This window comes from Augochlora pura, chromosome 3, assembly GCF_028453695.1.
Source record: "Augochlora pura isolate Apur16 chromosome 3, APUR_v2.2.1, whole genome shotgun sequence".
Taxonomy (NCBI): domain Eukaryota; kingdom Metazoa; phylum Arthropoda; class Insecta; order Hymenoptera; family Halictidae; genus Augochlora; species Augochlora pura.
The window spans coordinates 26,583,659-26,597,284 of NC_135774.1; the positions used below are offsets into that span (position 1 = coordinate 26,583,659).

Here is a 13,626-nt window from a genome sequence, read left to right on the forward strand (position 1 = left end):
TTTGTAATAACTGTAGGAAGTTCTCAAGCTGTTTCTAACAATATTAAATTTTTATATTGCTCTAAACGTAATATAAAGCTCCGTAGTATATGGAATTCTGTAAACCAATCTTTGAATGTAGAACAGAAATGTGCAATGGATCCGGTGCGGACGATTAATTGTATAAAGAAAGACTCGATAGCGTCGCATTCGGTGGCTCGAACAAATCGGATTGGTTCTCTCTAAGGGAGCAAGCAGTTCCCGCTTGTAACAGCGGGGACCGTATGTCCTTTTTCCATACTCCACTTGATACTGTTGACCTTACGGCACACCGACTGGCTGCCATCGAAAGTTTGGCACTCTGCCATTTAACCCCGCCCGCTCCTTCTCTCTGTCTCTCGCTCTCCCTCTTTCTTTCGGTGAAGCGCAGCCATTGATTACGCGGTAACGGGAAGTGCGGCCGGAATTTCGCGAATCGGGGAGCGTTCGAACGTTAGTTCTTGTTTAAACATTCGCTGTGCATACTCATTACACGTGCCGATGAGTAATTTACCTTTTTGCCGGATCCCTTGCCCAACCGATTTTTCATGCGACTGCACTAGTCGTTAATCATTCGCCGGATGGGGTGGGCCGCGAGTTCTGCCCGAGCCTCCATTAAATGTTCACACGTTTCCGACCGATCATGCAAAACCTAAACTCCCTACACCGAATCCGCTGCGAAACAACGGCTCTTTCTCTCGCATCTAACACGTAGGCGAATGTTTAATCCTAATCTTGTCCACGTGATAGGTCATTCAGAGTCAACTTTGACCGCCAATTGTCTGAATCTACGTACATTACATCCGGTATACCTTACAGATCTAATCTGGGACCACTGCTTTTCGTCATATTTATCGATGATCTAACCAAATTTTTTCTTATTTTTTTTTTTATTTAATTTATAATAATATCAAGATAATAGTCCTTATTATAGAACGGTTATGTCAAAGTTATTATTTATATAACTTTTACTGTGTCATTCGTGCCACTGTTTCAAAAGGGGTCCACAATTCAGGCGTCGTTCCATAATAGGCACATTTATCTCAATTTACGGAATTACCGAGTTTTTTCGAAACAACTTTCCGAGCAGAAAGCGGAGCGCGAGCATTTCGCCAGAGTTTCGCCGCGATAATTTCTGTTTCGTCGCGCGCGCCGGATGAAAAGCGTTTTCGGAAAAGTAAATGCTCCACGCGAAGGAAATGCATTTTTCCCGCGCACGCTTTTCGTCGCGGCCGATTTTCCGGGGGTGGTTGGGGGGCAGGGGAAACGCGTATACCGCGCGGCGGTTTAATCTGAAATCACCGCGACACACGTCCCCTTTTCCCGAAGCAATAAAGCGCGGATACGCGCGATGAAGCGTGTCCCGCGTGACATTAAGCTCGCGATTACAATCCAATAAAACCGCGTCCGCGTGGACGTTTCTATCGCGCCGCGACGTGATTATATTCTCATAAAAAGTCATTTGGCGAAACGTTTTTTTCGCGGTGACGACGCGCGACACTTACGAAATGCGCCGCCTCCGAGAGCCTTAGTTAACGATTTCAGGAAAATGCGGGCTTTAATCATTTCTTTTCCTGGCTGAATGTACGCGATTTCTTCTGAAACGACTGGCGGATTTAATGGTACGTAGGTTTAGTTGCTTTCGGTAATTTTGTTGTTGAGAAATTGTCGAAAATGTTTGAGTGATAATTTTTTCTATAAAAATCGTTTATATACAATTTCTAGTAGATGCGCTGAAAAGAATGACTTTTTAACAAATTGGAACTCTTACAACTCAAAATTACTATTTTTCTATATTCAAGCTATAAATTCTTCGTACTTTAAAAAATAATTTTTACTGAGAAAATTTTTTCCTTGTTCAGTAGATAAAATGAAGTATTAACAAAATGCTCACGAATTTAATTCATCGAAATATCAAGCTCTAGAAGACAGGCTGTAACTTGGTTATTTTACAAGATTCTGCGACTAGAAAATTGCTACAGACAGTACAATTTATCCACTTTCCAACGACCTAATCGTTTTAAAAAACGGCGCTCCGGCATTTTCAAAAAGAATTCCTGAAATCCGGGTTTTCCCCGGACAGTTAACTAGTCATGACCTTGCGATAAACGTCCGCCGCTTCAAAGGTTCCACGGACGGGTTCCATCGTCGATATTTCCCCGGGAAAAGGGGTTGAAATAAACTGTATCCGATCGTTGCAGAGTAGTTCTCCCTTTTTCGTTCGGCGGCGCCCGCTGCCTCGAGGGATTCGAAGTGACAGGAAAACTGTAGCGTATGGATGGCAAATATCGCGATTTTTTCTCGTTTACGAGGTTTTTTTTTCGAGTGGCTGATAAGCGAACCGTAGACTAACGGCGCTTCTTCCCGCTCGGATCTTTCAGCTTTGGCCGGCATTGTGCGCCGCGAAGCACTCGGCGAATTATGTCCGACTCGGCCCGCAGAAATGCCTCGCTTCAGAGACCGGGTGGTCGATAGCGAAGCTCGAGTCCGTTTCTGACTTGAACCCTTGCCGGTCGGAGCCATTTTAACTTCAGATCCAAAATATTTTTCCCAACTTATAGCATTTCCAGTTTAAGTAACCTGGTGCGTTTTGCACATTATAGAATTGATATTTGCGACTCTTGCGATAGTTAACAGAATCTTAACAATTTTTTGTATGTAAAGTAAACTTAATAAAAATGAGTTTGAAACGTGGTATGATAATTTTCCCGCAAAGGGTTAAACTCTTGCTGGTCTCACTTAAAGGATCACTGCTGGGATTGGACGACCACGTTTTTGCAAATGGATATTTGAACTTGCCAGCTAATGAACAAATTTTGTGAAAAATAAATTGTAAGAATTATTGTTGGAAGTATTTTTTGCCTGATTCTTGAGAAATGCGTGCATGAAATAATCTATTCATCAAATTCCAATATATTAATTCTATATGTTGATATATGTTTTTATAAATTTCAATATATCAATTTTATACATTAATATAGCTTTTTATAAATTTTAATATATCAGTACGATATATTGATATATTTTCTTATTTTCAAAGACTACATCAATTCGCGAACAAGGCAAAAGCTAAAACTGTACAGAATAGCAACAAATATTTATAATATTGAACGTCTCGGAGTCTCAAATATGGCAAAAACGTGATCTTTTTAACTCACGTGGGTTAATATCAATTAACACGTGCGGTCTTCTCGGAAAAATCGACGAACGTGAAATTGACTGCTTCGAATAAATTCTCAAGAGTACATGAAAATTATTTATAAAACCGTTCGGTAAATTTAGAACATTTAACCTGCAGCTGGATCCGCATAATGGCAGTTTATATCGCCGTCGTGAATTATGGAAGTTTGTATTCGAGATGGAATGACGTGACGGGCCATTGGCCACGTAAACCATATCCGCTGGTCCGAATAAGTTCAAGGAACGTACGCCGTGCACAAAGTTGGCGGCTGCCCCCCTCCCGAAAAGGACTTTCGAACAAAAATCGGTGCAACTTCCTAGCGAGAACCGCGAAAACGCCGCGGCCAATAAGGTTCGATTTGGGTCGGAAACTCGAAAGCGGTAAAAATACGAAAAACCGTGTAGACGTGCTCTCGATTTCGAGCACGGCACTCTGGGGCAGCTCTTCCCCTGGCCGTTCGAAAGGGGGTTGAGAGAGAGAGATGAAGAGAGAGAGAGAGAGAGAAAGAGAGAGAGAGACGGGGTTGAGACGATCGATCCGAGGGCAAACAGGGAGACCGTGGATCGAGAAACGATCGCGACTCCCCGTTGTTTGTCCCAGGATTTCGATAAACCGGGAGGGGAAGCCGATTACCGGCCAATCAGAAATGAAAATAACGGCCAGATAAGTGTTACGATTTGCATAATGCGGAGAGCGGTTGCTGGTTATCATGCGGCGTCACGCGACGCATGCCGCTGGATCATAATAATGGCCGATAAGACAGCCGTGCTCGCGCGGTTCTGGCAAAAATTCCGCGTCTCTCTCTCTCTCCCTCTCTCTCTATCTCTCTCGGCACGGCGCAGCGTGACGATGACTCACTCGCTCGTGACTGCCCCCACGATTGACCCTTTAATTGAAAACGTGTCCCCCCGCCGACTGTCTACCGAGCCACGCGGAATCGTCCGGGATCGAGAGGAAAAAACGCGATCCAGAGACGGGAACGATCGAGAAGATCACAGATTTTGCCGCGAAACGGTTGATTCCGTGTACGAGATCGTTAAGCGGAATTAATTGCGGTGCTCGTGACCGTCCTCATTGGTTGTACGCTGCTCTGACTTAATCTCGCGGTTGCCGGGGCATACTAATCTTTTTTATTAACATAGTAATAATTTCTTTTTATTATATGTTACAACGATAAAGAATTTCTCTGACCATATATCATTAACTTTTAAATCCCCTGCTTTGGAAAATAATCTACTTGGCCCAAGTACATGGTGATTGATATTACACCCTTTGTATTATAATTAATCCTTTGAATACTGTTCGCGCCTATTGGCGTCCGAAACATGTTGGCTTCCCGGTACTGTAGGCGCCAATAAGCGTCAAGATCAAATTTCGCCCCCGTTTATAATTAAATTTGATTAATTATATATTGTGAAATATTTATGTTTTATATTGTAAAAACAGCTTCAAATTATTGTTGACTTCAAGTAATATTGGTTTAATGTAATAGAATTCAATATTTTGAATATTTTAATATACTTCCTCAGAAATGTCTAACGAAAAACTATGGCCGTGCCAAAGTCTGCCGTAGCAAAAGAGTTGGCCATTTGCTTCCAATAAATATTCATAAAAGGTAATTATCCGAACAAATTCTTTTTAATCTAATATTTGAATCAAGAAACACTTATTCATTATTAGTCGTTAATTATTCTATTTACTATTCTATTTTACTATTATTTTATTTTTAATTATTCTCCCACTCGAATAGAGATTGTTTTATAAGAATACATTTGTGACGAATGCGTTCAATGTCAGCGCAATTTCAGTTGTTAATGTCCGAAAACCGGCGAACATTTTCTTTCGACATTTCGCTCGTAGTGTTCATTTTCCAATGCATTATTTCGCCGAGGTGAAAATGCAACGGGCAAATGCATATTCGTGTTTCGAAAAAACCGATAACAGCGTTCGTTTATCTACATTGTTTTTCTGTTAATGGTTACGATTACTTCGTCTCCGCGCGGGTATTTATTAGCGCGGTTACTACAAAACGGTAGCATTGTTCGTCGGTGTCGATTGTTGTTAATTGACTAATTATTATCGTTATTATTATCGCTACTATTATTATTAAAATGAGAACCGGCGATTGTATAACTGCTATTGGATACGGTCGCGAACCACTTCCGCTTTAGTCGGCCAAGTCGCGACGGCGATTGTTGCAGTCACGAAGCTTCGCTGTCGGTCCATAACGTCCGTTAAATTTCGCGTTGTTAAGAATTATCGCCGTTTCGAATTCCGCAAATATGTTCTTTTTTTTCCTGAAATATTAACGCGGCCGTCTTCGCTACACTTCCGCGACACGGCTTACGTAACGAGAATAAAGCGGCGAAACGCTTTGGAAAACAGTCGCGGACGCTCCGGCGGATTATATTGTTGAATTAAAGTTCAATTAGAAGCGGAATTTTCATTGTTCCCCGAAGACTTTCGGTGATTTCGTTCCGTCGTATCCGGCGCAGAGACGAATGGAACGCTCGTCGCGGACGCTGAGCCGCGCGTTCGTTCCCGCGTTTACTGCGCTCATAAAGCATACAATGGCTCGCGCGCATTTTATTAACGTTCATTACTGCGACCGCGCGCGCGCCCGTCAACCTCTTGTTCCTAAACTCGGCTCGCCCGCGCCGGCGGTGATCACCTCGTAAACCTCCGAAAAAAATGGAACGAAAGCACCGCTATTCCCAACGCGATCCTCAAAAGTTCACATCGTCGACGTATTCCTGCATTTTTAATCTCTTTTTTTCTGCACATACGACTGAAGACATTTATGCTAAACGCGGCTCTTACGATCTTACACTCGTGAAAAGAGCGTAAGCGTCAGAAATATGTTAACACCAAACGGTACAACTTTTTCCTTTATTTCCCTATTAACACTTCGTGCTGGAAGCCATTTTAATTGTAAATTTGAAATAATTTACCTGAGTTACAGTACTTCCATCTTATGTAACAATGTGACTCATACTAATGGTTTCACATTTAACAATTTGTTAAGTCTAACCGCTGTTGGTGTAAAAATTATCTCGAATTGCGATATAACAATTTTAGTGCCTCGGAGTCACCACTCGAGTGCAAAGGGTTAAATCTATTTACAGGAACAATTTTAATGAAATTTCTGTCAAACATAAGTATTAAATTTTCGGTGCTCATTTTTATAAAATATTATTGTTTAATCTCTTACTATTTCAACCAACAGCGATCTAAACAAATTTATTTACACTCATTTTATAGAAAACTGTTTTATTACACATAGCAAAAAATTTCAGGCGATTTGGCCTAATTTTAATAAAAATTATTCCGTTTGAAAAGGTGTTTATAAATGATACTTTAACAAGCGTAACTCTGCCAAAAAAAAAAACGGAGCTAAATCTTCGCACAAAGATCCGCGATTACAGTAAACTCGCGACTAAATAATCGCGTAGAATGAAAAGGGTCAAAATGCTCGCGAGCGAAACGAGCAAAAAGCATTTTTAAACTGACACGCGTTCTGCGTTAGCGCGCCAAAGACAATTCCGACGGTGGCAAACGGTCACTTAGGATCCGCGCGGCCAATTCGCGTTACTTTCGGGGTTGGAGGTGGGGTCGGTTACCGCCGAAAAACGGGGACAATGGCGGTCGTAAGAACGTAGCACGAAACCGTCTGGTTCCGCGGGCTCTCTAATCCGCGGTTTTTCCGCGAATAAACTCCGGCCACGATTTTCTTGGTCCAGAGCGAACGGGCCGGCCGTTTCCGTCGACTTTATCAGCGCGACACTTGTTTACATATCAGACGCGTAAAATGCTAATCCCCGTGCGTGCACCGAAGCAGCAGCGCCCGGGCTTCCTGGATATTTCTGTGTGCGCCGGGTCCGAAAACCCGCGCGCAATTTCAGTGCAAATTGTGGATATTGGCCGGCAAATCTCAGGCGAACGCGCGCCGACCTCGCCGCGCGTTTTCCAGACCGAATATTCGGCTCGCCATTAATTTACCGTGATTTTTGCGCCGGGATTATGGGGATTAACTCCGGTGACGGGGGCTCGTTTTGATAACCGTACAATTGATGATGGCCGGGGTGGCACCGCCTCGGATTCATTTATCAATTTTTCTTGAATACTCTTTTTTAACCAGTTCGCCGTTTTCGACGAGTATACCGCTTGTAATACTGATATTATTGCTGTTATTTCGCGACGAGTATACGTGAAAATAAGTAACTAAACAGTAGTTGAGAAAATCGATAAATGGATAAATTTTGAACCAAAATTAAAAAATGAGATAGTCATTTCATTGTACCTTAATTCTATTTTGTAATAGCCATATATGGACTTTTGAAAGAAATTGTTATTAATCGATTAAAATGCTTACTAACTGATTACTAATTAAATCAGGTTGATAGATCGACCTCTGATTTTTCATTGGAAAATGTTGTATAAAATGTACGAAATTTATACATTAAGAATATTACGACTGTTTTTTTTACTTATACGCGTAGGTGAAGCGACTATTTATCAGCGATTTTTCACGACCATATGACTGCCATAACATTTTTTAGTGCGTCCTTGTGGCGAGCTGACATCGCAGTCACTAGACCTGCCTGTTTATGTCGATCTTATGTATACGGATTGCAAAACAGCGTATGTAGAAATATTGTTACATCATTTTCAGTCTATCAAATTTATTTTAAACGTAATATTTCTATTGTTGCGACTGAGAGACATTATATAATAACTTGAACCTCGTTTAAAATTTACGACAAATTTAATCGCTTAAACCAATTATTTCTCGATTTAAACCGTTTAGCGACGCTATTGAGTTTTCAATAATTCCTTGCTTTATTGTTGCGCGAAAATTACCGTAGCACATCATATATCATTTCATTATATTGCTTCTCTTTTATTTTTTTATATTTCTTTGTCTTTCTTTTTATTTCTTTAGACTTCTTTTCATTTCTCTATATTTCTTTTTATTTCTTTTTATTTCTTCCTATTTCTTTTTATCTCTTTCGACATCTTCTTACATTCCATTTTTATCGAACACTGCGTAACGAACGATTATCGATTATTAAGTTCGATCTTTCGGATCGACGCGGAGCCAAGGACAGCACTTTCTGCGGCTGATGATACCGAGGCCGAAGGACACGCGAATCGTCGTCGAAGGAATTATATTATGAGATGATTGTTTATTTACGACCTCGACTTTGGTTCCGAAGAACCTGTTCGACGATGTTAATGGCAAAAGATTGAGTTAATACTCACTGGACGACCTTCCGCTGACTAGTCATGCTGCAGTACCTCTGCACGAAGTTCTGCTGGCAGCCGAAGATGGACAGGCTCATGAACAGCTGGCCTAAGGTGGCCGACAACGTGGTCACTCGCACCGTTGGGTCCAAGTTCATGCTGGAAACGAATATTCTTGATTAAATACCGAGCACCGGATTGCGATTAGTCGAAAGTCAATTAATAAAATCGAAAGTCATTTAATAAAATTGAGGGTCAGTTTATAAAATTGAAAGTTGATTTATAAAATCGAAAGTCAATTTATAAAATCGAAAGTTAATTAATAAAATCTAAAGTAAATTCATAGAATCGAAAGTTAATTCATAAAATCGAAAGTCAATTATTTCCTACCCCGATCTAAGAGTAATTTAATAATTTTGCTCGACGCTGTCTGCTCGCCTGTTCAAAGAACAGATTTGAATACTCACGACAAGCGTCGTACATAATTATTGTTGCGAAGCAATCCGCGTAGTTTGCGATAGATTTCCATTTACAAATTTACAGTTCGGTTAAACGCTTCCTGAACGCGCGAGTCAACAATCGCGTTAATGGATCGATTGTTTGTGCGAGTTACGGGCAACTTTTATCGATCGTTTCCTAGAAATCTCCCGGAGTATGATTCCGGAATTACGATGGACCGGGATCCGACAATCGAATCAAATTATTGTTGATTCGGGTAGGAAACATTACGGTTTAAGAGATACCGGATAATAAATAATGAAGTGGACAAGAAATGGTGAACTAGGATAGGTTATCGGCTCGGTTGTGAAAGGGTCATTGATTCGAGTATCTTTCGGTATGAATCTCTGCCGTACGATCGATAGCCCCCGTTATCCAATCACCGTCGTTATCGGATTACAATTTTTTTCGGATCGTCACGGATACGAATGTTTGCAGGCTTACTTGAAAAAGTCGAGCCGGCCGCGCTCGTACGTCACGTTCACGACCTTATCGATTCCTATATCGGCGGTGCCGCTGACGACTATCACCAAAGAGACACCGATCATCGTCACGCCTTGTATAACGTCCGATAGAATGGCTGCTTTCAGTCCTCCCTGGAAAAATGATCGATTGTTCGATTAACACTTACGTCGGAGGCGCTATCAATTAGCGCCGATTGCGTCACAGATTCGCGAAAACAATCGTAATCCGCGGGAACGATTTGTTTCCGTTCCGATCGTCGATACCAGAACGTCGAACGTTATATATTCGATATATATTTTATTAATAATACGATGATTTATACTCAGTTTTTTATACAAAATCTTTTCTTTCTCAAATTAAGTCTAGAAATTCAAAAATATAGCATTTTAAATAGAAAACGATATAAATAAATTCACACATAATACAATATAAATGATGATTAATAAAAGCGCCGAAATAATTGAAATGACAGGAAGCGAATCGTGCGACGGAAAATGTTTAAAAAACCGAAGACTGTGGAATAAATCGTGACGGGGGGTGACTCGCGATTGTTTGCAAATGTTCGGATCACAATAAAACCGCGCGGCGTGTCGCGACGCTTTCAGGTGTTATCCCCGAACCCCTGTTTACCGGAACTCGTCCCGTATTTGCGATCCTTTCGGCCGGAAATGTGACTCGAGCAGGGCAAACATCCCCGCGCGCTCTCTCGATTTCTGAATAATTGATGCCCCGTAAATCTGAACCCGTGAACGCGATTTAAGAGTTCGGGGCCAGTCTTTCACCGCCGAATATTTCGATCATTCCCCGGTTTCGTGGTATAAAGAATCGTATTAAAGAGAATTAAACGCGAATTAAACGAAACCATGTCACTCGTATATATACCGCACCACACTATCGCGCAGCGGACATTGTAATAATTTTTAATATTAATATCCTCAAGTTGAAGCTAACAAATTAAATTGAAAATGATTCTCCCGGTCCTAGAAATATTTTGAAATAAAATATTATTTTATCTGTTAGCAAATCTTTTCTCTGACAGTTTCAATTAACGAAAAGCATCGTAAAATGAACGCCACTGGTTAGAATAGTTCCCCATTCGTCGCAGAAAAATAAAAAAAAATTCCGTCGTTTCCGTCTAGCAGAAAATTTTCCAGCTGATTTTACGGTCCTCGACTGAGGTTAACACGTTCCGTGCCACGTGTACCACTGGTGGTATATCCACCTTAGCACCTACAACCATAGCTTAAATAGCTATTGAATGGGTTAAAAAATATTTTCTGACAACCTAGAATCCCGGAAATAATTTCCACCGTAAGAATAGATCCATAATCTGCTTTATAGTTATACTGACAATAATTGATAAATAAACATAATATATTGAATTTTTAAAGCTTCAATTGTCCGGAATGAGGAGTCGACTAAATACAGCTCGGCTAACACAGTTAACACGGTTAAGACGGTTAACACGGAAGGTGTTAACTTCTCAAACCGTACGGAACAATGGAAAAATCGTTTCCCGGTGGACATTGTACATACCATGACGCTGAAGACGACCGATATGGAGGTGATGCCGATGATGCTTGCCCAGTACGGCAGCCCGATGACGGCTTTCAGCGCCACGCACGGCGTGAATATCGTGACGGCCAAGTTCAGCAGGCTCCGTATCACGTAGGAGAAACTGGCGATGCATCTGACTAGCTTCGACTTGAACCTGGAACGCGGTATTAGCATAATTAGGTGAGGTCTTGTTCGCCGGCACGGCCGGACACAATCGTTAAGCGTAAAGACGGTCTCAAGGCCCGCCGCGAAATCAAAGTCCGAACCGCGGACGGTCTCTCTCTCGTCGCGCTTTTGTCGCGCTCTCCTTCGTCTCTCTTTCATCCCCGCCGCGAGGAGGGCGCGCGAGGGTTTTTTTCGAAGCTCGGGTAGATTTATGCCGGTGGGGTGGAGGTGGTCCCGAGGTAAACAGAAAATGTAAAGCAGCTTCGGTTTCGGCGGAGCCGGGGCTCGACGCGAGCGCGGCGAATTTAAATTTTTCCCCCGTGATCCGTCACGCCTCGTCATTTTGATAGAATAACAGAGAGGGAGAGGGGGGGGGGGGGGGGGGGGGGGGGGGGCGGAAGGGGATCCCTTATGAAAGCCGAGATTTCGTTCGCTATTCCGTCAACGGAGAATATTAAATCCCCTCCCCGCTCCCCCGAAAACTAATTTTTTACGGCGTCGCGCGAGCCCCGCCCGCGGAGAGGAAAGGAAATTTCGTGCGCGTTTTTCGAGTACTTCGCCGGCCTCTTCGGGGTAATCGCTTCCGCCAAACGCGATTGTCTTCGTGGATCCGCGAAAGCAATTTGCATGAATCGAATGGACTATTTATAGTCGCCTTACTATAGTGTTTCCCCGGAAATTGCCGCGGCGCGCAACCAGGCTCGTATCCGACGAAACAGAAAATGAGTCACGCGCGGGACGACGTCTTCTCGACTCGATAACACATCGGCGCGCGCACGCTTCTTTCGGACGAAGCGCGTTTCTTTTCGGAAGCGTGTTTGCTTCCGGGAGGGGACTTCGGAATTTTAATGGACCGTTGGGCGAATCTGTTTTCAGCGCTTTTTCTAGTCGGACGATGTTAATGTCGTTGCTGGGGATGCTGGACGAAAAAGCTGCTAGATTATCTTGTTTACTAATTCTTCGTCCCCGACACTTCAGACTTTACATTGCAACGAGATCGTGTGTTTGATTTCACGGCTTTAAGCGACAGAGTGACGAAGCGATCGTGATTTACAATGTTGACGGAATGATATTAACCGCTTTCGATTCTATTTCTCGCGTTTGCGCGCGATCGCAAGATTTTCAACGTTAGAACTTCGAACTTATCACATGTTAGAATTCACCAAATAAAAATAGAATTAACGAACTGTTATCAAGAGTTGCATCTTTTACTGTAATAAATATCTCTTCGCGTCAACAGGGACGTAATTATTCATTTAAAAAAGTATATTCAAAAGCGTCACTGTAAAGGATTTTTGATATTAAAAATAATCCTCGTCCTCAAAGGGCTTGAAATAAAATCCAGCTTCTCCCCTTCTTTATATTACTTTATATTTATATCAAACATTTACTTTAAAAAGGAGCAAATTTAAACCACACGAGACTATTAAAACGAGAATAAAAGTTAAGTAGAGATCATCCCCTATTTCTAAAGCTCCATAAATAAAATGAAAGAACTCTGAATTCGTTCTCGTCAACGCTCTGGAAAATTTACCCGAAAAATGCCCAACAATCTCCAGCGAACGTGCAACGAAATCGTCGACAAAGTGTCGCCCGATTTGCATAATCCATCCCGGAAACAGAACTACGAGTTATGCGCCTTTGGCAATCAATCCCCCAAAACTCCGAGCCTCTATTCTCATGCAAACCCGGCCGGGTTGTATCAGATCTTCAAACTAGTTCTATCACGCGCGAATTGGGTCAACAGAGGAGACAATTACCTCATATCCAGGTACTGGTAGACGGACGTGATGCCGAGGCTGTAGTAAACAGGAACGAAGATGAAGCAGACGATGGGGTACGCGAGCAGCATGCCGTAGATGGTCTCCCACATCGCGCTGCCCCTGTAGTAGAGCTCCGAGGGATACCCTAGGAACGACCTGACTCCCAGAGTACCCCTAGCGATCGAGAGCATCATGGCGCCCATGGACACGCTGCCCGTGGCGAACACATAGTCGGCCTTGGTGGTCTCCTTCCGCCTGCCGCGGAACTTCTCCCACAGCGGGATCACGAACGAGGCGACGATGCACCCGACGAACACCAGGTAGTCGATCACCATGGACGACGGGCTGATCGTCATCCTGGAGCGTCCTGCTGGCCGGTGTCAACCCTTCCCCTCGAGTCCTTCGTGGTACCGAGAAAACCGAGTGCGTCGATGTTAGCTAAGGCAGTCTGGCGCGCCTTGAGCGGCTTCGTGTTTGAATCTAGCCCGGTACAGTCTCGAAACTTTGGCTCTCCCAGGCCCCGATTGCACGATCAGGACGATCCCCGTCGATCTATCAATGACAAAACCGAGCGGCTCCTCGAGATTTTCTTCGACGCGCGTCCGTGTCTCGTCAATGTCTTTCGTATTCTCTCGGTGTCTCCCGCGCGTCTATCGCGTCGGTCTCCCGTCGTTCGAGTTCGTGAATTGCGAGCAACGCGATCTCCGTCGTCTCTGTCAGCCCCGATAGGATCAA

At 43.0% G+C, this 13,626-nt stretch overlaps 1 protein-coding gene across 4 annotated transcripts in view; it reads right to left on the reverse strand.

Annotated features, from left to right (window-relative positions):
- LOC144479032 (sodium-coupled monocarboxylate transporter 1) overlaps positions 1 to 13,626 on the reverse strand; it is a 102,277-nt gene that overhangs the window by 2,217 nt on the left and 86,434 nt on the right. For all 4 annotated transcript variants that reach the window (XM_078197496.1, XM_078197495.1, XM_078197492.1 and 1 more), the window contains 4 exons: positions 12,889 to 13,291; positions 10,943 to 11,117; positions 9,386 to 9,537; positions 8,462 to 8,602 (listed from right to left, as the gene is read on the reverse strand). In XM_078197496.1, coding sequence (XP_078053622.1) covers positions 8,462 to 8,602; positions 9,386 to 9,537; positions 10,943 to 11,117; positions 12,889 to 13,247 — 827 coding nt within the window. In that variant the 5' untranslated portion in view covers positions 13,248 to 13,291. The remainder of the gene's footprint in view (positions 1 to 8,461; positions 8,603 to 9,385; positions 9,538 to 10,942; positions 11,118 to 12,888; positions 13,292 to 13,626) is intronic.